This window comes from Papaver somniferum, chromosome 8 (assembly GCF_003573695.1).
Source record: "Papaver somniferum cultivar HN1 chromosome 8, ASM357369v1, whole genome shotgun sequence".
Classification (NCBI taxonomy): Eukaryota; Viridiplantae; Streptophyta; class Magnoliopsida; order Ranunculales; family Papaveraceae; genus Papaver; species Papaver somniferum.
In genome coordinates this window covers 22,466,053-22,491,336 of record NC_039365.1, presented here as the reverse complement: position 1 = coordinate 22,491,336, position 25,284 = coordinate 22,466,053, and the positions used below count along the sequence as shown (strand labels likewise).

General features: G+C 36.6%; 2 protein-coding genes and 1 long non-coding RNA gene across 3 annotated transcripts; 2 read left to right on the top strand and 1 right to left on the bottom strand.

The window, feature by feature from the left end:
- The first annotated feature begins 6,296 nt into the window (after nt 1-6,296).
- On the top strand, nt 6,297-10,115 carry LOC113304514 (tubulin beta-8 chain-like). The gene is made up of 3 exons (XM_026553648.1): nt 6,297-6,792; nt 6,894-7,163; nt 9,194-10,115. The coding sequence occupies exons 1-3, from the start codon at nt 6,399-6,401 to the stop codon at nt 9,865-9,867; spliced, it is 1,338 nt and encodes a 445-aa protein (XP_026409433.1). The 5' UTR covers nt 6,297-6,398; the 3' UTR covers nt 9,868-10,115.
- Nucleotides 10,116-10,690: 575 nt separating this feature from the next.
- LOC113304513 (oxalate--CoA ligase-like) lies at nt 10,691-13,970 on the bottom strand. The gene is made up of 4 exons (XM_026553647.1): nt 13,712-13,970; nt 12,457-13,501; nt 11,973-12,076; nt 10,691-11,077 (listed from the first exon to the last, which is right to left on the bottom strand). The coding sequence occupies exons 1-4, from the start codon at nt 13,910-13,912 to the stop codon at nt 10,859-10,861; spliced, it is 1,569 nt and encodes a 522-aa protein (XP_026409432.1). The 5' UTR covers nt 13,913-13,970; the 3' UTR covers nt 10,691-10,858.
- Nucleotides 13,971-21,801: 7,831 nt separating this feature from the next.
- LOC113301479 lies at nt 21,802-22,941 on the top strand. Its single transcript, XR_003336343.1, has 2 exons — nt 21,802-22,355; nt 22,473-22,941. It is a non-coding gene; the product is annotated as an uncharacterized LOC113301479 (long non-coding RNA).
- Nucleotides 22,942-25,284: the final 2,343 nt, after the last annotated feature.

Below are 25,284 nucleotides of genomic sequence, written 5' to 3'. Positions count from 1 at the left end.
TGAGGCTATCTCTGATAGCTTTCCTGCTAAACTATCAATAGTATCAGTGTCTTTCATCTTCACTCTTTCAAATTCAGACATTAAGGTTTGCAGACGGGCTTCTTTAACTCGATCAACTCCGAGATTACGTGCCTTTATTGCATCCCAAATTTTCTTTGAAGTTTCCTGTTCACCAACTTGTAGAACAAGACATTCTGGTATTGCTTGAAAGAGTAATCCAATGGCAACATTGTTTTTGTCTGGGTCCAATGTACCAGGATCAATTGTTTCCCAAACTTTGTAGATTTTCATCAGTACCTTCATTCTCATGGCCCATATTGTGTAGTTTGTGGCGTTGAGGATTGGAACTTGTATTGATGGTGGCGTGAACTGTTTTGCACCCACAATGGTGGTTTCGTTTTCCATGGCTCAGAAACAAGCTCTGATACCAATTAATGGCAACTTGAAGATGAAACTTAGCTTATATAAAGACAACTCTCTTTATTGATGTTTAGAAAATCTCTCAAAACTAAACACAAGCTCTAATCTTGCTCATATGATCAACCACAACTTTGGTGATCATATATATATAGAACTATGAATTCCTTTTCCTAGTCCTATTACCTTATTACATGTCTTTTCTTTTCTTAGAACTAGATGACTTCTAATTCCCTTAGGATTACATCAATTTCCTAATCTTGTCCTAACCAGTTTGTTAGTGACTTCTATGTTGAAGTTAATCCAACATAACTAACTCTAGTTTGGTAGTAATTTTTGTCACAGACCGTTTTTTAAGGTTTTGTTTAAAAAAGAGCCGTATGATTCTCGAGTTCTTTATGGCAACAAAATTTGGAAATTTCTAGCATGAACTGAAATTGTGTCGGGGCAATAAATGGAAGTGATAGATTTATTTTCTCTAGTTGGCTGTTTATGGATTGAATTTGTGCCATGAACACATCTGGTTAGTTGCTGCTGCTGTCGTTAATTGTGATGATAAACGAAAAAGGGATACTAGATGTTGCTGCTGAAGTTAATTGGTCGAATGAATGGCATGGACTTTGATTGTTTTAGGGTCCTGGTATGCTTGGGAAATTCGTGGTCTTGTGAATTCGAAATTGCAGGTGCAACTAAACTATAAGAGGAGCTTCCTACAACCAGCTGGAGGCTACCTCTATACGTACTGAAGCTGCGCTGCAGTTGCTCGCAGAATTGCCTTAAAAAAGAGCTTTCGAATTCAGAATTGGAGATGGCAAAAAGTGGTGTCCTAATGGCTGAACTACTCTCTCAAGTTGGAGTTAATTTCTCAATGAAGAGGAATCAGACTTTGAATCTATCTGGGGGAGAGGATAGACAGTGAGAAGACAAGGAGTTGCGGTGATCAACTGCCATGATTTAATGCTCTTAATACTTGTGATGTGAGTCTTGGGGCAGTTGACAGTGAAGAATGAACGAGTTCCTTGGTGGTTTGGTCGAGTTTCTGCGAAAAGAAATGAGCGAAAAAGGAGGTATCAGGACTGTTGCTGCCACTGATTTTCTTGTAGCTGAATGGTGATGAAGTTTAGATGGATAGGGTATGAGAATAGACGGGTGCAACTGGTGGAGGTGGTTTTTGGGAGTTCACTGGTTGTGGCCAGAAATGGCTGAGATGATTGAGATGTTGAGATCAGTAAGCAAGGAGGGAATCTATGTGGTCTCAGAAGGTGCTGAAATGAGTCTTGCAGCTAACATGGCTGTAAGCAAAGTTGAGTTCGCAAAGTCATTTTGTTTGGACACAAATTTTAGCAGCATAAGTCTTGGATTTATTGTTTTGCTTATTGTTTCGCTTCTCAGTCAGTGGTGTATTGTGGCACAACCGCACAAGTATAGGATGATCCAGAGTTTCTTTACACAGATTTTAGCAGCATAAGTCTTGGATCTTTTGTTTGTAAACTAAGGTAAACTAAACTTGGTTAACCCCAAGTTTAGTGACGTCACAAGCACCCAAATGAGTGAACATATTGCTGCTAGATCAAAGTTGCTATAGCAGTGCTAGAGCAAAATTTTCTCCAAGAAAAATACCCTTACTGGATCTTGAAACACATTCCTTTTCAAATTTGTAACAAAAGTTTGGTGTCTCACTTGATATTGGTTCAGCGTTTTCGTCAAACAACTGATGTGCGACTTGCATACTTACAACTGCTAGATACTGGTTGCACTTTGGAGAATACACAAATCAATTCATTTCCTGCAAAATACGAATTTGGTACAAACCCAGCTTCCTAATGATACAGGAACCATAAATATTCATTAATCAAATCCATTCATCAATCATGCAATGGAGGAGGAGGGTGTTGGTGGTGAGTATGAATTTAACTACACTGGAAATTCCTGTTAGTGGTGGTGGTGGTGGAGGTTGTCGGTGGTGACAAAAAGTGAAGGAAGAAACCGAGAAGAGATGTTGAAATCAAAAGTGAAAAATTGGTCGAATATATAAAATAAAAATCGATTTCTTTTACGAATATATGAATCAGTGGTAATGGTGGTGTAGGTGTTGCTGATGGTGGTGGAGGAGGGTCTCGGCGGTGACAGAAGTTTGAAGGGGGAAACTGGGGAGGAGGATTAAGAAAAGATAAGTAAAATGAGATGTAATTGTCCCGGGTCTTTTACTGCCCCTTTTTCACGAAATTTACCAAAATCTGGCGGGGACATAAGCAATTGAAAGAAATCTCGTAAGGGCATTTATGACCAGTAAAAAAGTAACGAAAAATGTTTGGGACACCGAACAAATCGTTTTCCGTTATATTATAGATACCCAATTAATTTGGGTATACCCCAATCAAACCAGATTTTTTATTACTGAGGAATTTTTTTTTTCGCCCTGTTTATAAGAGAACAGGCCCAAGCTAGAGCGATTACAACATTCCTCTTGTTGTGCTTTGAGAAGCAACAAGCAAGGTATTAGAGCTTTCACCCATACTGTTAGAAATTCCACAAAACAGAAGATTTAATGTCAGTCAAAGTGGCCATAGAGATGATAGCCAGCCTCATAGTTCGGTTGTTCCGTTGTTTGTAAACAATATGAAGTTTAGTAAGGCCAAGCAGTATAGTTGGTGGTTTCGCCTGGCTATAGCTTAAATATAGCCAAGCAAAATGAGAGTGACATTGCATCCTTTATGGGACATGTCATAACTTAGCCTAATGACACGAAAACTCGGTTCTGTCAAAACAGTGCCATACGAAACCTGAGTTTCTGTCAATTTCTTTTTCAGTCAGATCTTTTCATTCGTTTGATGTAGATGACTATTTTGCTATGGATTAAAATTGTTTAAGAGAAGAAAAAAAGATTCATAAAAACTAAATTTTAGTAAATAAAAAGAGTTAAAGAGAAATACTGGAAATAAAATTAGGCTAAAAAGCGAAAATTAGATGCGAATACTCAATTTCTTTCGAAATCTTTAGGAAACTGAGTATCCTTAAATGGTAGGTTTGGTTGCAGAAATTTAAAGATGGAATTTATAAGTCCATGAGATTTGGTGGAATTACGTTTCCTTGGTATGTTTGGTTGCCCAAATCCCCTAAAATCACAATTACTAAAATCATATATATATAATTTTAAGATTATGAGGGTAATGTCAAACTGTACATGGACTTCAAAACAAGAAAACTCTATAAATCCTAGGAATTTAAGTGAATTACCAAACACACGAGGGATTTGCATAAATTCCAGTGTTGGATCATGCGACTATAAAATTTTCAAAATTGTGTACTCTGCAACCGAACCTACAAAAAGCATTTTTCTAAACAGAAACTGAATTTTTGTGGCCCATTGCTCAGCTCAAACAAGGATTGGATCTGATCCATTCACTAGCCAAACCAAGCAAATTTGCCACATTAAAGTCAAGTAAAGCCGCATAACTAGCACGGTAAATAAGAGCAAGGGTAATGGGGTCACAGACTCGCTTGAAGTAAATGGTGTGATAAAAAAAAATGATCAAATTACGCGCTACTATGGGACTTATTCATTTAAGGAGTGTGTCACAATGGAAACTAAAAGCTTGAAGATCAGCTGCCAATGAAAAGCCCAAGTAAAATTTTGCTCAAACAGTTTTACATTTTTGTAATTATTTTAAAACTCTTTAACGCGAAATTTGCACTAATATTATTATTAAACTAACAAAATATCCACTTGGGCGGCTAATGATCCGCTGCCAAATTCTGTTCTCAAGCAGTCTCTAAGGCTAAGTCTTATGGGCTAGATTGAGCTGCTAGATTAGCCAAAAAGTGTTGCATTTAAAAAAAAACGTGTTGTCTATTTGTCAACACTAGTTCTCTCTCCTAGCATTTGCTCGCACTTGAACTAGCATCCAGATATTTGTGTGAATGGTTCCGCGCTGGACGATTATTTTTGATCTGACGGCTGAGATTTAAAGCGCTGAACCAAACAGCACTGGGCGCTGAATCAAACAGCACTGGGCTGCTAGATTAGCACCCCCATAGGACTTAGGAGGTAGTCCTAGCTGACGTGGACTGTTAATCTAGTTGTTAGATTAGCACACCATAGGACTTAGCCTTAGTCTCACTTTCCCACAATCTAAAAAACACTTTTTCACCTAGTCACTCATTAGATTTGAAAGTGAATGAGTATTGAAAACACTCTATCCATAAGAGCAGTTCCTAAAGAATGAACAAATTAAGGATTTGTTTATTTTGCTCCCATTATGGACTGAACACATGAAAAACGGATGAGAGAACTAACAAAATTTGAGGCTTTGTTGAGCCCGACCGTAGATCTCACACGCGGTTGATGCAGAACCGGGCAGTTGAAGCAAAAACGCTGGCCTGTGATCCAAAAACGTCGGCGTTTAATCCCGGTTATTATATATAAGGATTGTTTTTTATTAGTTAAATAATTAGTGGGACCCAATTCTTATTAGTTTATATTTAAGGGTTGTTTTTTATTACGTTTTTCCCATGATGCAAAAACGTATTTGTTCATCCACGTGTTTCTTTTTGTTCATTGCCATAGGAATTACTGTTGGATATTTTCAAGGTTTGCCGCCACACAGAGTTATACGGTGATCGACCTGACCGGTCAGGTCGTGGGGGTCTAGGGGGCAACGCCCCCTAACAGAGTCCGAGACAGCGTCTCGTGGAATTCTTTTTTCTGGTTTTACTTTGTAAAACCTGGAAGTTTCCATTCAAAATTGAACAGACGCGTCTCTTCCCATAAGCCACCATTAATGGCTTTTGGAAGCGTCTGTTGGTGATGAAACGACACTACCAACATGCATGAATATCACTATAAGTAGCGAAGATGTTCTCCCATTCCAATACATCAAAAACAATATGTTTTCTTCTTCTCTAAAAAGCATCATCAGAACCTTATACAGTGTGATTCTTGGTCGAGTCAAGGAAGTACAATCCTTGAATTCGATTACGGTGTTAGGGCTTCATTGAATCCTGAAGACATAATTCGAGAGACCGTTTATACTCACCAAATTTATTGGGAAAGGTCGAATTATTGTCTAAAAGAATCGAAAGAGCCTTGAAGTCAGGGATACACCATTTTCTGTTTCTGTTTTCATCCTCTTGTTTAACCCAAAATTTCCAACAATTACCCTAACCCTTGTCCTAAGAGATATACTGTCGCACGTCATCCCGATAGAGTTGTTACAAATATGTAAATAAATTTTAGTCTCCAATTAAATAACAATATTTTTCTGATTTTAATATTTTCAGCCAATACGAGATATCACGGAGATCAAGCAAAATAAAACAGACTAATCCGATTATTATTAGTTTTAATTACCCGCCTCATTGTTTTCCGGTAAATAGTTACTCTCCGTTTCAAAAAGAGTGGTTCTTTCACTTTTTAATTTGTCGTATTTTATGCAAAGAAAATTAAAATAAAAAAATCGAAGATATCATTTTTCATGGAACAGAAATAGTTGTTGATGTCCGTCGGATTGATGGATTCCACGATCCACTGCATTGAGGGCAATGCTAGAGAAGCAGCTGTTGCTTATCTGCTAATTTGATATTCCGAGGCACGTATTAGTTCTGTTGGCCGGGGCCGAACTCCTAAATATAGGTTAGAGGTTTGATTCCCCTGCTGTCCGACAAAAAGAAAAGAAAAAAGAAAAACATTCCCCACCACCAAATATTTCCAACACGTGGCAACCTAACATAACATCCCGTCATCCAATCTGTAAGATGAATGAATACCAGCCGTCCATTTCTCCATTTTCATTTGACCAAAGAGAATAAACGGCGTTAACAACACCTCCAAACAGCAAACAGAAACCGTCATCTCTTATCTATAAAACCAATTACTTTCCTAATTTCCCCCCCTAATTCCATTTCCTCTCTATCTCCGCCGAATCCTCCCTCTTCTTCTTCTCTCCATTTCCCCCAAAACTCTAGAAATCAATCAATCAAAAATGAGAGAAATCTTACACATACAAGGAGGTCAATGTGGTAACCAAATCGGTGCAAAATTCTGGGAAGTAATATGTGCAGAACATGGTATAGATGAAATAGGAAGATATCAAGGAGATTCAGATCTTCAATTAGAGAGGCTTAATGTTTATTACAATGAAGCTAGTTGTGGACGATATGTACCAAGAGCTGTATTAATGGATCTTGAACCTGGTACTATGGATGCACTTAGATCTGGTCCTTATGGACAGATTTTCAGACCTGATAACTTTGTTTTTGGTCAATCTGGTGCTGGTAATAACTGGGCGAAAGGTCATTACACTGAAGGTGCTGAGTTGATTGATTCTGTTCTTGATGTTGTGAGAAAAGAAGCAGAGAATTGTGATTGCTTACAAGGTATTATTGCTGAGTTAATTTCTTTTTGTATCTCATTTTTCACTCAGAACTGAGTTCGATTCATGATTTTATTTTTTGGATTTTTTGTGGGTATTTTTTAGGGTTTCAAGTGTGTCATTCGTTGGGAGGAGGTACAGGATCAGGAATGGGAACGTTATTGATATCAAAGATTAGAGAAGAATATCCAGATAGAATGATGCTTACATTCTCGGTGTTTCCGTCACCCAAGGTTTCAGATACTGTTGTTGAACCGTATAATGCTACTCTTTCTGTTCATCAACTTGTGGAGAATGCAGATGAGTGTATGGTTTTGGATAACGAAGCTTTGTATGATATTTGCTTCAGAACACTCAAACTTACTACTCCAAGCTGTAAGTATCATCATCTCTCTTATGGCGGTTTCAGATTTCTTTTTAGGCTAAAGCAGTCTTCCATTATTGTTATTCTCACTTTGTTAAGGAGATTAGAAAAGTGACATTGATGCCCTTTGGTTTCATCACTGGTGCTTATTGATGTGATCTTTAGTTACTGTGTATCTGTAGGATAAAGTGGGATTGATTTCAAGGGTATTTTTGGTACATGATTATTGTGAATATGCTTTTACTGTTCCTGCAATGGATATTGTTTGTGAAAATCTGTCTGAAATGATTGCCTTGTTTAGGAATAAACATTTGTTTAATCCACTAATTGATAAAGTTTAAGCAAAAAACAGAGAAACATAGTAGCTTATAGTTATTACCCCTTTTCTCTAAACTTGACCTTGATCATGTGCGAGTAGTATATTGTGAACCTGATTGATATCAAGGGTGTTGTGGAATACTTTTCTCTGTGTATCTTTATGCTTCCCTTTTATTCACGGATCCCATCACGTGATTGCAACAAATATACTACCCTTCTGGTTCATTGCTTTACTTGGTGTCACTAAATGTGATCTTTAGTTTTTGGGGATTTAAGTTAAAAGTGTTGGATATGTGTGGACATTGTCAAGGGTATTTTTGGAACATGACTTGTTGGAATTTGCTTTTAGTGTTTTGTTTCCAAAATCCTGTTAGGGAATTGTTTGTTTGAAGATCTGTCTGGAATGATTGTCTTGTTTAGTAATAAACACTCGTTTATTCTTTAATTATAAACTTTTAAGTAAAAAACAAAATGTTCACTAGAGAACAATGACAAGGACTGGACGTTGTTGCCCTTTTTCTCCAGATTTCACATTGAATTCTTGGTGATCTGTGAGTAGTATATGCATGAATGATATTAAGGGTGTTGTGCAATAACTTTTCTTTGTACTGTGGGTATCTTTATGTTTTACTATTAAAGCTTTTTTGTTCACTGATCTCATCACGGGACAAGATATTTGATTTCTTCTTGAATCAACTTATGTCATCCAGCTGTGTCAGGTGGAAATGACCATATTGGTTATCCATTTTTTAGGTAATCTTTTAGGTTGCTACTAGTAAGGTAGTTCACTGTGACATCTAGAGTCTACAGGGAGCACATGCAAGTATCTTTTAGTGACCCCACCTATTCTGACCCTACAACTAGGATTAGCTCTTCACCAGTCCTACATTTTCTTGAGTAGACATCTCAACCTGTTCTTTGATTCATGTATGGCAGTTCATCAATGATCTTCTCAACCAACAGTTTGGAGTCTTTGTTTGAGATGAACAGAATTTGTTGCCTCATTTTAGCTGGCTTATACCCCACTTATATCATTTGGCTCTAATTAGTTTTGTTTTCACACTTACAATGTACCAAGTTTGGTTTTGTTTTACTAGTTTATAACCTCAAAGTTGGGCGATCCCCATTGTGCCTCTCCTAGTTGTGGGGTATAATACCACATGATTTAGAATGTTTTCTGGTACCAATTTTACACCTGAAATAAAATAGTGATATCAGCATCAAAGGTGGCATTGCCTTGCTCTATTATTAGGATTCCCTGAGCAACAGTAACCTCCTTGTGACTGCCCTGACCATGCCCAAAACACTGTTGTAAATATATGGTGGTCTATGTTTTGATCTTTTAAAACTTGAACCACCTTGTATTTGCACAAACTATTTATAAACCTTAATATTTTGACCTCAGTACTATGTTTGATTTTCTCTGTAGACAACGAGACATGAACCCCTCAACCTCTAAACAATTTATTTGTACATTTTATTGCTGTAATGGTTTTAATTATGTTCATTTTAGATTTAAGCCACCTTATATTTGCTAAAATGATTCTAATATTCCTAATTATAAATTTGAATGTACTTAACTCTATGATTATTACTTGAATTTTATCTGGGGAGAAATGAACTGCTTAACCACCTGATTTTGCAACGACTTTTATGAACAGTTTACTTTCTGGAATTGATGTGTGAACTGAGCTTTTCTTTTTGTTGATTTGAATTTGATCAGTTGGAGACTTGAACCATCTCATTTCTGCTACCATGAGTGGGGTAACATGCTGTCTTCGATTCCCTGGTCAACTTAACTCTGATCTTCGCAAGCTAGCTGTCAACCTGATTCCCTTCCCTCGTCTCCATTTCTTTATGGTTGGTTTTGCACCTCTTACCTCCCGTGGGTCACAGCAGTACAGAACCCTAACAGTACCTGAACTTACTCAACAAATGTGGGATGCCAAGAACATGATGTGTGCTGCTGATCCTCGCCATGGTCGGTATCTAACTGCTTCAGCTATGTTCCGTGGAAAGATGAGCACCAAGGAAGTTGATGAGCAGATGATCAATGTTCAGAACAAGAATTCATCGTACTTTGTTGAATGGATTCCCAACAATGTGAAGTCCACTGTCTGTGATATTCCACCAACAGGGTTAAAAATGGCATCTACATTCATTGGAAATTCCACATCTATTCAAGAGATGTTCCGTAGAGTCAGTGAGCAGTTCACAGCTATGTTCCGTAGAAAGGCTTTCTTGCATTGGTACACAGGAGAAGGAATGGATGAAATGGAATTCACTGAAGCTGAGAGCAACATGAATGATTTAGTGTCAGAGTACCAACAATATCAGGACGCAACTGCTGATGAGGAAGAAGAGTACGAAGAAGAGGAGGAACTTCAAGAGGAGTGAAGTATAAATAAGTGGTATAAGTAGTTCAGAATATCATCTAGTTTGGTTTGAGAGATTGATAATGGCAAGTGTTTTAGTTTCCCCTGAAGCTGCATTTTGTGTTTTGGTTTGGCGACTTTATTTTGGTTTTGAACCTTTTTAACTATATGGTATGTTAGAGTTGAACAAGTTACTAGTGTTGAAAGTTGAACAAGACTTCTTTCTATATTATATGAAAGTATTATTACATAGTAGACTGCTCTTTTCCCCCGTCTTGTTTTTTCTGTGTTTGTTCAAAATTTCAGTTTAAAGAATTCTTATACTGTGTAGACCTTGGATGGATTCTCGTTATTATGAAGTTATGAACCACTTTTCTGTTGTTCTGTATTCCTCTTCCAAGTAAACTTAGTGGTTAAGAGTTTGTTACATAGTAGAGTGTGACACTGTATGTTGCATCTGTAACATACACCTATAATCACCTATAGGATACCAAGTAACTACTCAGTAACTAGTCAGCATACCATTTACCAATACAGACCAACTCATGATAAAACCTAATACCACATAAAAGCAGAATTTAACTTCTCGTGAACTCTGGGGGGTAGATATCTCTTCTATGTATCAAAAGCTTATTGGTTTTTATAATGCGCTTACAAAAAGTTGCTGATAGAGAATCGGTATACTGCACCTGTTAGACAGACATCCTCATTTGTCAAATCGTCACTCATCACTCATCACTCCTTTTATGTTTTACCAAAAAAAAGAGAAGTTGTTTGGTAATCCCTCTTTAATAACTTAGTAACCACGCTTACAAAGGAAACCAGTATTATGAGAAATCAAAAGCAAAAAGAAACAGAGAATACTTAATTTTCATTTATATTACGCTTTGAATAGCAAGTACGTATAATGTAGTAACTACCAATCAATCTCATCGGCTAATCTAAACCTACCGCTCTTACTAATCCAAGGTTGCATCATAGCCATTATATTTTCTTATTCAGGGTAAATTATTCTAAGCGCCGAATTTGGGGACTTTAGCAGCAGAGATTTGAGAAAGGAAATGCTCAGCAACGAGGCGGCGTTGTATTTTACCCGAAGCAGTCTTAGGAACGGCATCAGTGATAAAGACTTTCTTAGGCACCTTAAAGGTTGCTAAGTTTTTCTTGCAAAATCTTAGTATCTCAGCTTCATCAATAGTTGACCCGTCTCTTGGGATTATTGCGCAATTAATCTGCAACAAGTCGATTCAGTAAGCAAAACGCGTAATAATTTAAGCAACAAGTCCTAGCCAAAAACCTCTCTATCATATCTTGTTTCAGAATTGGCAGACCAAGAACAGACACAAGCAATTAACTTGACATATTCACCCCTGATTGTTAATTGACAGAAGGTTTTGAAGATGACAGAGGACCAAGCCGTGAATGACAAGGTTCACGTCATCTCATGTCGGTGAATCGCAAATAAGGGCATGGGTAAAAACAAGCTACACAAAAATTCCAGTTCAACTATTACAGTGTAGCTACCCGGATTCTTTATCATCTTCAAAACTAATACCACAACCGTTTTCTACTTCACGGGTTATTGATGAAATATGCTCGTCTTTTGGAAGTTTCGCAGGCAACTAATCGCAGGACAAAAATGAAAACGAAAGGCCTGGCTCATAACAGTTACTATCAGTATGAAGCATGGTGAAATGATTCTATGACCCGTGATTATACCTTTCCTAACCATCAAATGGTGTTGCGACTGCCATGAAAATATAATAATAATGGAGTTCTAACATATTGCAAGTGGTCACACTCACACATGAGTAGGAAAGGTCTAACAAAAATAAAAGTTGTTATTTGCTTTAGGACAAGGGTTACTTGCCCATGCACTTGTCAGCAAAACAATATAGCAATTATAACATCGACCACGAAAGTAACAATCAGGTCTAGTTACATATGCAACTATGTGGTTTGGTTTATAGAGAGGCCAAAATTTGTGGACATCATCTTTCAACTACCTAACAATGCATGTCATACTTTGAACCGTCAAATAGTTATAGAACAGACAACAACCAATACTTTGTTTACTAAGGAAAAGTTATTTGTTTTCGTTCTTGTTTTTGTGTTTTTTTTTCTTACCTCTTCTCCATATTTATCATCTGGAACTCCGAACGAAACAGCTTGAGCAACATCTGGATGCGACAAGAGCACTGCGTCCACTTCTATCGGTGATATCTTTTCCCCTGTTTAATTATCACACTTAGAACAAGAACGAAAAGCAAAACCAGAAAAAGCCAAAAACATCAAACAAAACATACGAACAATCGCTCAATTAATTCTTTGGCTTGACGCGTTATCTTACCAAGACCCCATTTTAACCCAAATTTGATGTAAACAAAGTCACTTTCATGTCTAGTTTACTATCCAACCACCTCAAAAAAGGAAAACCTCATGAATTTGAAAGCAGCTTTCCAACTATTAACCACTCAAATACTCACTAGCAAAACCAAACCTATTTAACACCGTTAAAAGCCGCTTTCCAACGTGAACTTAAAATACCAAACAACCTGTTTACGTGTGTGAACAAAAATTAAGAGAGTAATAATGGTCAGGTGCTTTATACCTCCACGATTGATAAGCTCCTTGATGCGTCCCACCAAATGCAAATACCCCTCCGAATCCAGATACCCAACGTCACCGGTATGAAACCATCCGAATTTATACGCACTTTTATTCGCCTCAGGATTGTTCTTATACCCCTTGGTCACATTCAATCCTCGTATACATACTTCTCCGTTAACATTCTCAGCTTGTTGAACACCATTTTCATCCAAAATAGCCATTTCTTGACCGACAGGTTTACCAACCGACCCTGACTTATGTCCACCATTCTCAGGTAATGGGTTTGAACACATTAAATGAGAGGCTTCAGTCATAGCATAAGCTTCTAAAACAGGAGCACCAAAAGCCTCTTCAAGCCGAGTCAGTATAGTTGGCGCCAATGAAGCACTACAACTCCGAATAAACCGGAGCTTCGGATAACATTCCTCGGGATGGCTAAGATGACGTTCTAATATAATCTGATGAATAGTAGGGACAGCAGTATACCAAGTGGCATTGTATTTGATCATGTCAGGCCAAAAAGTGGAAGCTGAAAATCTTCCGGCTGCCGGCAGAGTCACAGCCGCTCCAGCACCGAGTGAACTCAGCAACCCAGCCAGTAATCCATGTACATGAAAAAGTGGGAGAACTAACACAGTGGAGTCTGACTCAGTGAGTTTATACACCGATATAATATTTTGTACTGAAGCAGCTAAGTTCTGTTGAGTTAATGGAACTCCTTTAGGTCGACTCGTTGTCCCTGAAGTATGAAGAAAAAGTGCAACATCCAATGGATCATTAGCCGGTAACGAATCGAGCAATGCACCCGATTCAGACTGAGCTGAGAGGGTTAATTTTTCATCTAGGTGTGAGAATGTGGCAGTAATATGAGAGATACTAAGTTTAGAAGCCGCCGATTGAGCTGACTGATTTCCTTCTTGTGAAGTGAGTAAAATTTTTGATTCTGAGTCAGATAAATAGAATTCAAACTCTTCTTGTGTGTAAGCTGAGTTAAGCGGTGCAGCCGTGGCTCTAGCTCGAATCACAGCCAAGAACATAATTACAAACTGTAAAATAAATCAAAATTTCATCAAAAATAGAATCTTAATTTTTTTTTCTGAGAATATGACAAATTAAAATTTAAAAAACTATGAAAAAAAAATAAAAAAATCCTACCTACCAGAAACAATTCGATTTTAATATTCTTAATATTCAAAATCATCATAATAAAAACAGAGGAAATTCGAAGCGGAGAATAGAGAAATCAGCAGTAGTACCTCGATGGTGTTGGGGAAAGTAAGAGCGATGACATCTCCAGGATGAACACCATTAGAGATAAGAATGGAAGCAGCTTGATCAACAAGTTGTTGCAACTTCGAGTGTGTTAAATCAAACTTCCCGGAAACTGATAAACTTCGATGGGAAGGAAATTTTCCGGCGGATTGTTTTAATATACCGGTAAGTGTAGTTTCTTCCATGATTTTTGAAAATTTGTAAAGTTATTATCAAAGAAATTGAATGAAAGCAATGAGAAGGAATTGGGGAGATTACTACGAGAATTTATAGGGATTTTAGGGTCTAGACGAGGTTATGAGCTCTACCAGGTGTATACGCCACGTGTCTTTCAGCCAGGTTTTAGTCTTGATATCAGTGAACAATTACCTCGAAATTCTGACCTTTGGTAGCTTACGTGGAGTAATGACGTGGTAAAGTCTTGGATATTTTGGCTTTTTTAATAGTGGAAAGTCTGTTGGGCACGCGTGATTTTTTCTTGGGTAACACTGTAAACAAAATAAAGAAAGTCTTTGTTCAACGGTGGTCTTGTTGATTGACTAGTGTGCTGCACCGGCCCTAATTAATAAGGTGATGAGGCCCCTGAGAGGTCGAACATGATCAGAGATATTAACTGAAGACACCGGACCTAGCTTCGAGGGTTCTGTCCAGTGTCGACCTCATAATGACTTGTTTGATTTGTGCCTTCAAATATCTAGCTAAGAACACAAAGGAAACGAACGAGTGAAGGCATGAAGTAGCTGCTTTATTTCAAATCATGATACTTGGCATGTGTACACGACTAAACTTCTAGACGTTTTAATTATTCAAGCTTAACTCTCAAGTCTTAAGTTGTACCTACTCAAATTGAGCAAATCATGCACGTGTACGTAACTCCAAGGCACAATTTGCGAAACCATCTAATTCGGTGAAGGCATTATCTTCATGTTTATCTAGGGCGGAAAAGATCAATGGCAAGTTCAAATGTTTGGCGTAACCCAAACAAAGGTTCAAGACTTGGGGTGAATCTTTTACTTAAATTCAGTTTCTTTGTCTCTGTTTCTTGAAACTTTTGGTTTTGCGGCTAAATCATACTCTTGGCAATAACTGAAAGCCGAGGATTAGAGTATTACCCGGTGGTATGGGTTTGGGGCCGTTTGGCCAATCACATCAAATGCCGCATGCACAATCGAGGTGGAAGGGACCGTAATTAGGAGCGTGAGCGGTCAAAATCATCTAGAAACTCATCAGAGATATTAACTGTAGAGGCCGGACCTAGCTTCGAGGATATCATCTTAGCAATAACTTCTTCTTCAAAACTGTCAATACACAATCCTCGTGATCGACTCTCTTTTCGTGGAGATACCAAAAAAAAAAAAACACTTATTGTGGGTTTGAAATCTTAGATCGAAGTTCTTTTTTTCATGGATTATTACACGTATCAACTTTTTAGATTATAAAATGTTGATAATTTTAATTTATCCGCCACGTGTACGTACTTCCAAGCTGATTTTGTGAACTCAATCTCATATCGGTGAAGGCATCATCTCTATCTCATATCCAAATGGGAATTTGATGTTTAAGGTGTATGACAGAACAACCGCAAGTTCATGTGTGTGACCAATACTTGATCCTGCGGCTAAAAGATCACCCATCACATCACGTAAAGATTTGATAGTTTTCTTTTTTATTTTTACACACACGTGGTCCGCACTGCCACTGCAAAACATTTTACTCCAATTTGATGAAGTAAAGAAATTTGCCGCTGAGAGACAAATGCCTCCTGGCCACCATTCATCTGAATTTGGCCCTTGTTGATTTGTGCCCCTTCTCAAATTTGCTTCCTCTTTTAACATTTCAAACGTGGTACTGTTAGATTATTACCTCTTGGCAGCAAGTGGACGTAAAATCGTGACTTGACAAAAAGAAGGGGCCCACTCAGTCAGTCAAAAGTTATTACTATGGAGCCGGACATATAGATTATTAAGTGCATGACATCACAAAATCACTCGACTTGGAAAGACTAGTTGATCACGATTCAGCAATAAAGATAGGGTAATAAGAAGACATGGGCTCTATCCAATATCCTAGATAGTCTGTTGTTGTAACTTACAAGTATCCATGGTCTATTGATGCATGCTTGTTGGTGTTGGGAGTGGTAATGCTGCTGGATGGTAGTGTGCCGCATGCAGATATACCTTGGCCTAAAGTCATAACTTGTTTAATATTTTCAACCGTTCACAAAGAACCAAGCTTTATTAGTGCTGGTATTCGTTCTGAAATAGACTAGTAGTTTCTGAAATTCCGTCTAAACTATCTCAACAAGAGTTACTACCATTTTCAAAAGGTGGTCTTCTCAAAGGGAGTCTTCCACTTTCTTTTGTTTGAAAAGAGCTATTACTTCATCTGAAAAAAAGAAAAAGAAAAATATTATAGTCGAATAGGCCATCGTAACAAAAAAAAGATATTCGAGAAGAAAGGAAATAGGTGAACAAATAGTCAAGTTTTTGGCCCTTCCAATATTATAAATGCTAGCTTCTTTACGGGGAAATGAGGGACTCTTATACAACGACTTCATAATCCTTTGGACTAACCCCTCCAACAGTCTTATCTTTTGGCAAATTGGCTTCCACAAAATCTAACCCGGCCACATACAGGGATGGCAAAGTGGGTCCCGTTGAAACATTACACATTGGTGCATGTCTTTTCGAAAACAGAACGTTGTAATGTTACAACTAAATAACCAACTCAAACTGAACCTAGTATCGCTTCTCTTGGAAGTCACTGTATTTCCTCGTCTTGTCTTTCACCCCACTTGACTTGACCGAATACGTAAGCACTGAGGTGTAGAACTACTCCACAAATCTCACTTCACTGGAGTTTGCTCCAAAAAATTGATAGGAATACCAAAACAAGAAAAAAACCTTAGGTACAGACAAACGGCTCCATTCATATGAATTTGGCCCTTTCGTTGGTGCCTCTTCTTAGGTTCATGCTCCTCGTGCTCGTTACCCTTTTGGCACCATACAGTTGAAACTTGAATTATTACCCTTGATGGCAACTGGATGTAAAATCTTGACTCACCCTACCCTAATGACAATAATTTTATAACTTGAAAAACTGTGATATCAAGTGACATGACAAAAGAAGACTAATTTGAAGATTAAGAAAGATAAGACAGTAGCTATCCTCTGTTGGTCTCTAAACTATCTCACCTGGAGTAAATTCTAGGTTTGCTATAGCTATTGAGTGTACTCTTTTCTTTTTACTAGAAAAGCCAGAGATTCGTCCCACAAAAATAGACAGAATTTCATATTACGCGACCATGAACTATAAACATCTTGGATTTATCGTATATATAAGGAAGGGAGGAGAAAAATTGGCATCACAAACCTAGCTAGCTAAGACATCAGTACTGTCGCAAGCAAACCTAAGCTGTCAAAAGAAAAAAAAATAATTTTCTTTTGTAACAAACACTGTAAAAAATCAAGTTTACCGAAAACGAGCATCTCTGAAGAGTCACTACTTGTCATTTTGTCTAAGCCTAATAAATAGTTTGGGAAATGATGGTAATTTCTCGGTCTGGTCAGAAGAGGTAGCTTTTTGTTTCATTGTTGATGGCGGGGGGTTAGATCTTTGGTATCTTGACGATAACGTTTTGGTTTTGTTCCTTGATCTTTCATAGCCGTTGTTGTAGATAATAATGCATGGGCTTAAAGTCTGAAGAAACGGTTGCAACCCAATAACTCCTCGAAAATGAAACCAAAAATCATTTTCTTTCCGCTTCCTCCCACTTGACTTGATCAACAACGTAAGCGCTGAGGTGTGTTAACTATGTATAAGTGTCCTCAATGCAGTGAGCCCCACCTCTTCATTAGTATGGCTAAGATTAGTCTTATCTGAACAATAGAAGCTCGATAATTTTGCATCACTGATTTTTGGTCGTTTCATTTCATTAAGTCTTGAGTTGGAGGATATCAATAGCGGGACAAAAAAATTTCACTACCGTCATCATCAAGATTTAAGTTTCTCAATTCACTTAATACTACTTCTTCTTGATAAGATTATACGGAATTGGTAATGAGGAGCGACTATAGTTTTGCCATTCATCAAGTACACCTTCAGGATTTTATCTTTTTTTCGAGTATGTGCAGACCTAAATTCGTACCGACGAGCATAACGGCTATCAAACTTGGTTGTGGTATTGTGAATCTGTGATTAAGAGATTCAGGCACACCACTCTCTCATGTAGTAGGAGGAGCATTCTGCATTTACTTTCAACAAAAAATAGACATATGGCGTCGATTTTACTCTCGAAAGCCGCTCTGCATCATATGGGCCTACTCAAATCTAGCTGGGCCATCACCATCCCATCGAGGAAAAAAAACACTATTTTTTAGGGACCATGGTCTTATTAGGCCAACCTCCCTATACTTATAAAGGATGTCCTAAAGTAAGATAAATACACATTTATCCTTTACTTTAATTTAAATTTAAATTAAAACTAACCTAATAACTATATAAATCTAGTCATATACATCTAATCTAAATGAATCTATTAACCAAAATCAAAATCAAAAACAAAAATTGGAGGGGAATCGAAACTTTTTAGTTTTGAAAAAAAAAATTCTCTTCTTCTTCTCTCTTTCCTTGACGTTCCTCGTTCGATTGAAAAACCCATCAATCGTTTTTAATTTTTTTTTAAAGGGTAAATTGAGCAGAAATCATCAAATGATTGGGTAAATTGAGTAGAAATCATTAAAATATGGTCTAAATGGAAGTTAAAGTGGCATGTTCAGTTAGGAATAGTTTAAAAAAAAACTAGTTTTGTAACCGAACAATCTGAAACCAAGAACACGAAGAACACTTCGGTTATCACGAATTTATTTTTTCGTAACCGAACTCCGAGTTTGGTTGGTTTGCAAAAAATAGTTTTAACCGAACTCCTCATTGAAAACCAATATATTGTGTTCGGATGGTTCGCAAAAAATAGTTTTAACCGAACTCCTCATTTAAAACCAATATATTGTGTTCGGTTGGTTCGCAAAAAATTCTAAAACTAGTTAGTAACCGAACTCTACCCATAATACAAAAAAAAAAAACAACGTAACCGAACTGTGTTATTTTTCCCACTATGTTGAGTTATGATTTAACCGAACTTTGCCTACTCTGTTCGGTTTGTTCGCAAAAAATCTTGACAAACCGAACTCTTCACTAGTTCCATACATGTGGAGTTCGGTTAGATATGTTGTTGGGTTAAAGTTTGCGAACCAACCGAACATTACTCTGTAAATCCTATAAACAAAGTTCGGTAACATGTCTGTTTACCGAACGACTAAAACCTCCATTAAAGAGCGAGTTCGGTAACCTGCGTGTTTGGAAAAAGTAACCGAACTACACTTTCAGATGAGTTCGGTAACCTATTCTTCACATAAGGTAACTGAACAAGCCCAAATCTACTCTAAAAATTTACAGTTTTTTGAAAATTTGGAGCAATTCAACCAACATTATCTAAGTTTGAAGCATACCTGGGTACCCAAATACCCTTCCTCCGGTTGTGGTTGGTAAAATCCATCGTTTTTCATGTTTTCCTTCTTCATCTTCTCTAACTTTACTCTTTCAATAATACTACTTCTTTTAAAAAAAACCCATCTGATTTTTTAATCTCACTAGTTATTTTTAACTTAATCATCTCACTAATCATTACGCTAACTATTATTAACACTAATTAATCATTACCCAAAATTAATCAGGAGGGTAATTTAGGTATTAATATAAATATCTAGATAAGAGGTGACCTAGATTTACTTCTAATGTCTTTACCCAAAATAAAATCATGGTCCCCCAAAAATCATTCAAAAAAAAGCTCTACTATTATTCCAATAAAACCGAGTCATGCACTAAAGTTTTGTATTCTTTTTGAACCATGCACAAAACTTTTGTGTTCTACAAATTGTTAACCATATTCTAGGAATGATGATAAGGATGTCCTGTAGTTAGGTAAATTATTTACTCACCGTTGATTCGTTTATTTATTATTTATTCATTTACCTTTTTTTTCAATACTTAAAAAAAAATATATTCGGTGTTTTCGGATATAAAGAATATCCAGAGTTTCTTCATTCTGTGACCGTCAAACTTTGATTCGACCGATTCAATATTTTAATTTTTAAAAAATAAAAATATATTCGATGTTTTCAGATATAAAGAATATCCAGAGATTCTTCATTCTATGACTGCTGCTTCAAGAAAAAAACTAAGATAGCTGAACATAGTGTTGTTCTTTATAAAGTGAAGTCCAGTTATCATTTTCGTTATTATCAACCTAATTGTTCATCAGCACCTTTAAAATGAAAAATAATGAGCAGTTCAAGTAATAGTTCGTTTCAATTGTCAATCTAATTTCTCAAGTACGATTTATTTTTATTTTTATATTCTAGCCGAATCTTAAGTGTTGGAATAATAATATATAAAGGGATTAACATAATGTTCCAACATGAAAAATTAATGGATAAGGAATTTTGTCCATCTACTATTCAGTAACCTTATTTTAATTTACTTAGTAGAGCATAAAATATTTGTGTATGCCTCAAAATGTGGTCCAACACCAAAGTTCACTAATCAATAATTGAATGTCAACCCCATACCCCTGATGGTTTTTAGGTCCTCCTTCTAAAATAAAGAAATAAATAATAAAATTAGCTGGTTTTATATGAAATATATATTTTATTTGTTCATTTTGAACCAAAAAAAGAAAAAGATATATTGTAGAAAATTTAGTATGTACAATCCAGATGGGGTTCGATGACTTACATTAAAAATAAACAATTGTCTTCCGATTAAAATAAATTGACCTAACATCAATTTTCTTTTTGCTTCACATGTAAGCAATATATATATAATGCTTAATAAGCAACACTATCTCAAATACAAACCAATGCTTAGCAGCAAAAGCTCTACAACTACATGAATCTTTTTCGGCATATCTTTAAATGCTCCTTGTAGCTTATACTTGGACCAAACTTCAAAAAGACCAAGCAAAGTTGTAGGTGTTAGTTTATGTGTAAAAACGTATAAACATGCAAATCAGATTTTGTGCCCGTGCTACGCAACGGACAATTTTCTTTTTGAACCGTATCTCTAATCAGGTGTGCTGGAGCTTTTCCCTCCCCGTGACGATGCACTATTAATTTGGCGTGTGAGGGGCTTAGCCCACTTTAAGTCAATGCAATTTTGATTCGGTGTGCGCAGGCTTCGCCGGCACCGTCTTGATGCATGGTACTATGCTGCCTCAATGATTGATTGTGCATTAAATGGTGCTATGTGTCAACAGACCATTGATCTCCTTCAGCTTTATGTTCTTACCTGCTTAATAAGGTTAGAAAAATATTAGTCAATCCACTGCATGACTATGTATGTCATTCCCTTTAGATCCATCAATCTTGTTCTTCCATGGTTCTTATATAAACCGTGTGATTTATATAAGCAATTAAACAAATATTTAGGAATTTTTATATATTTAGATCCATCAATCTTGTTCTTTCATGATTCTTATATAAACCGTGTGATTTATATAAGCAATTAAACAGATATGTAGGAATTTTAAATATTTTGGGGCACCAAAGCTCTACATATCCATTAAACATAAGTGGATAATCTGTACAATAATGACATTACATTGATGTATAAAGAGTGTACTTTCAAAGACTTTTTCGTGATACCGGTGGAACCTGTGCTGGTGGCCACGGTGGTGGTACTGATGCTAGATGACAGTTGTCACCGCCGACACATGTTGGAATGGTGTGTTCCATACTTCCATTCCATATAGATACCTGGTGCCTTCACTAAATAAGTATTCTTGGTAAACAAAATGTGTATGCTTGGATCGAACTGCTCCTGGGTCAAATCCTAAGCACCACCTTCCCATAGTGCACAGTCTAGTCTGTCTCACCTCCATAACAGCGCACGCATGCCAGCCAGATGTCCAAAACTTACAAAGTAAAAAAGAATAAAAAATCAAGGGGCCAGGCACCAGACCACTTTGTTAACCTTTCCCTATTCGCAGTCTATTGTTGTCCATTTTTTTTCTTTCTGTTCTTCTTAATCAGCAACTCCAGCAACTGCAGCAACTCCAGCACTACCCCATTTTCGCTTTCTTAACTATAGTTTTCATGTTCCAATTTGAAATATGATTGCGAGTTCCGTATTCTTATTTGATGTCGGCTTTGGCATTTTTTTCTTTGGTATTCTTATCCAGGTTAAAGTGGAAAAGGTTTGTTACTCCCTTGCTCTCTTGAAATATCTTTTTATAGAGAGATTAGTTTGTCCTCTCTTTTATTTTCCATGATTATTTTTTTCAAAAATTTATTTTGATCAAAACCATTTGATGGAGAATTAGTTTTTATTTATCAAATTTGATTAAAGATTTCGTGGGTTGACTGATAACTCAAGTCTACAGTCTGTACATACTTGTTGTTTTTTTTTGTTCGAGTTTTGCAATTTAGGGTAAGTAGCCTGTGCCGGGAATATGGTTTTTTAGAACCGGAAACCTTGTCTTCTTGCTCTCACCAGCAGGGTACCGCCGCAACAGTTGAATGAGTTGTACGATGGAAAACATGATTTAGCAAGAAGATCCGTACACATTCGTAGGTAACACTCAATTCTAAGGACAACTACAACTCACCTATTAAATTATTGGTAGTCTGTTTGTTGGGTAATTGTGGAATGAGATTTTTCCAGAAAATTGAATTTGATTTAGCTTTGCAGTTTAGTAACAGTTAGAGAATCTCCTTTCTCCATGGATTAATGCAATTGCTCAAGAGCCTTCATGCAATTAGTTACTTGAGTTCGATGATGTTTTTGGTGATGAAGTTGCATGCTGATTTGTCCACTAATCACTGGTTCAAGAGCACTATAATCATAAGGAAGATCAAGAAGTCAGAATGTTTGAAACTCTCTATAAAACCCTGATATCAGTTTATGTGATTTCAACCATGTTAATCTGTTTTCTGCTGAGTAGGGTACGAATAGCATCCAGTGGTGATGGATTCTCTAATTAATAAGGTTAATGGTTCATCTTAACAGACCTTTTCTTTTTTCCTCCTCATCAGTTTCTTTCTATTTGTACGACATCGTTAGCCATGCGTTTTCCATTGTTTGTTTGTCAGTGTATCTGTTACATTAGTAATTCAATTAAATCGAAGAAAGGAAAATATTTGATCGATGGAAAAAAAAAGAACAGTTACAAATATTTCATGTATGTAAAGAAAATATTTACAAACCTAATGTCTCTGGAATCTTTCTTTTGCTTGCAAACCAATTTTACCTTTTCTTGTCCGTTTATCTGAATAACCAAAATCTTTTATCATGGTTTTGAGAGCAAAAGATTCATCCTCAAAACTCCTAGCGATCCTAGTTCTTTTTTCTTAAACTCTTTGAGTTGATGATGATCAAAGCTTCCATGATTTAGTTTTAGGATAAAACTCGTAATTGAATAATTTTATGTTATGAATTATATATATATATATATAAGGCTGAACCCGATTTCCTTAATTAGGTGTTTAACCGGTGATTTCTTTTTTTAACACGAACTCTGTATCGGATTTCCTTTTTAACACGAATTCCTGTTGAAATATTAACGGGATTTCCAGAATTAACAAAAAGTTTCACGTTAGTTTTTTGTTTTAAGAGTTTTATATATTTTTTTTCTTTTTTATTTATTAGCGGTTTTGACGTGAGTTTTGTCTATCTTTACTACAATACAGGTGTAAACACGGTGTACCTAAATAATTCAAGTTTAAATTCTAATATAAGTATTTTCTACCTACTTTTTTTTCAACACCCTTACTAACGGACAATTAAGTATTTGATGTATCCAAATTATAACCAAATTTTAATTATTACAATCAATAGAGTAATGCCAAGTGTCCTCACCATAATTTTTGCATTAGAAAAGATCTTTCTAGACCAACGGAAAGCGAGGGTTCCATTATTGTTTAATGTGGGAGCTTTATTTGTCAAGGTCTTTAAGGGGGAAGATGTGCGATTTAGGGTTATGAATTGAAATCTCAGTGAATTGCAGAAGTTTGGTTACGAATAGTCTTGGCCTAAGCCTAATTTACGGTCATTCAAAGGTTTCTTTAATCACAAGGATATATCATAATCATGTTTATGATATTAAATTGGTGGAATAAAGACAAGGTGATACGATAAGCATATCTTTCGTGATCACATGAACAACTGGCGATAGATCGATGGTATAATACGGATTGGTGTGCACATTATTCATTGATTCCCTATGTTAGAGCATGATCACTTGGTCGAACTCGCACGTTTTCCTATCTCAAACATGTTGTCAATGTTAGATGCAGAAAACAATATATTGATTTCTAATCTGTTAAAGTCAAGTCTCGGATTAGGATTAAATCATGGTAGTTGAGTATTATATATCACTGAATAGAAGATTGAAGACTACAAGAACTTTATCAGCAAAGACGAAGACATTTACAAGAACTTTATCAGCAAAGAGGTATGTGAAGACTGGTCTATCCTATTTACTCATGGTATATACCATTCTATCTTATGAGACGTTGTTGTATGATTTTAGAAGATTTAATATTGTAAAGAAGAAATTTTGAATTCAAGCTTGTCTTGACTAAACTCTCGAAATATAATCGAGCAATGAAATTTCATAGATCCTTAGTAATCTTAGTTTGGACAATTTATTATTTACAAACTATTTTGGTTCAAGTTGATCATTTAAAAATTGTCCATGAAAATTTAAGAATGAGAGATCTTCAAAACTGCTTAGAGCAAGGAACCTGCACCCAGTATGCATACCTTCTGATTTCCGTGAACTGTTGATTTCCGTGAACTGTAGAGGCTTGCAAACCCGACTTATATACTCTTTACATATGAGTTCGGGAATGGGGGAGATTCTCAAACCCGGTTTTCTTACCTCTACGATTTGACTTTGTGAACTGGCAGAGGTTTGAAAACCCGGTTTGCATACCCCTTGAGCCTACCCGTTGAGTGATAGGCGCATTTATGTGCCTAAATTGTCCTCAATGTTTCGTATTGTTAGTACTCGTTTTCGTCCTTATTATGATGTTTTGTGTATTTTTAGGTATTTTTGGAAAATAAATATTGTTGGAAAAATCGGCTCGAAAAATTGCTCGGAACACCCCGTAGGACACTTGCTATACGGAGCCCAGATTTGGTTAAGGGGCACCCAAAAAAGGAAACTGCTATTCGCACCCCACAACTGGTTAGGGGGACACCATCTTCTTCGTTTGAAACTTGAAAATTGGCGGGAAAAGTGGCAGCTCCCTGAGAATTTTCGATCGAAATTTGAAGATGTTATAGTGTGATTCAATGGCTAAAACTTCACGGGAACACTTGACTGAGATATACAGGCGTGGTATGGGCTTCAAAATCATCCGAATTTGGTTGGATAATCGGCAGTGAAGAAAACAGGGTTGCTCGGGTTTTGGTTGCTCCATCACGAGTTCTGTGTAGTTGGCGTGTGGATTGATAGAGTTTTACTTCTGGTGGAACGTGAAAACAATGCCATGAGAGT

What these genes read in the sequence shown, in the direction of transcription:
- LOC113304514 (XM_026553648.1), top strand. Translation starts at nt 6,399, where the DNA reads ATGAGAGAAATCTTACACATACAAGGAGGTCAATGTGGTAACCAAATC. An exon ending in GAATTGTGATTGCTTACAAG is followed by an intron (nt 6,793 to 6,893) that starts GTATTATTGCTG and finishes GGTATTTTTTAG; the next exon opens with GGTTTCAAGTGTGTCATTCG. An exon ending in CAAACTTACTACTCCAAGCT is followed by an intron (nt 7,164 to 9,193) that starts GTAAGTATCATC and finishes GAATTTGATCAG; the next exon opens with TTGGAGACTTGAACCATCTC.
- LOC113304513 (XM_026553647.1), bottom strand. Translation starts at nt 13,912, where the DNA reads ATGGAAGAAACTACACTTACCGGTATATTAAAACAATCCGCCGGAAAA. An exon ending in GGAGCTTATCAATCGTGGAG is followed by an intron (nt 12,077 to 12,456) that starts GTATAAAGCACC and finishes ATAATTAAACAG; the next exon opens with GGGAAAAGATATCACCGATA. An exon ending in ATGATAAATATGGAGAAGAG is followed by an intron (nt 11,078 to 11,972) that starts GTAAGAAAAAAA and finishes GACTTGTTGCAG; the next exon opens with ATTAATTGCGCAATAATCCC.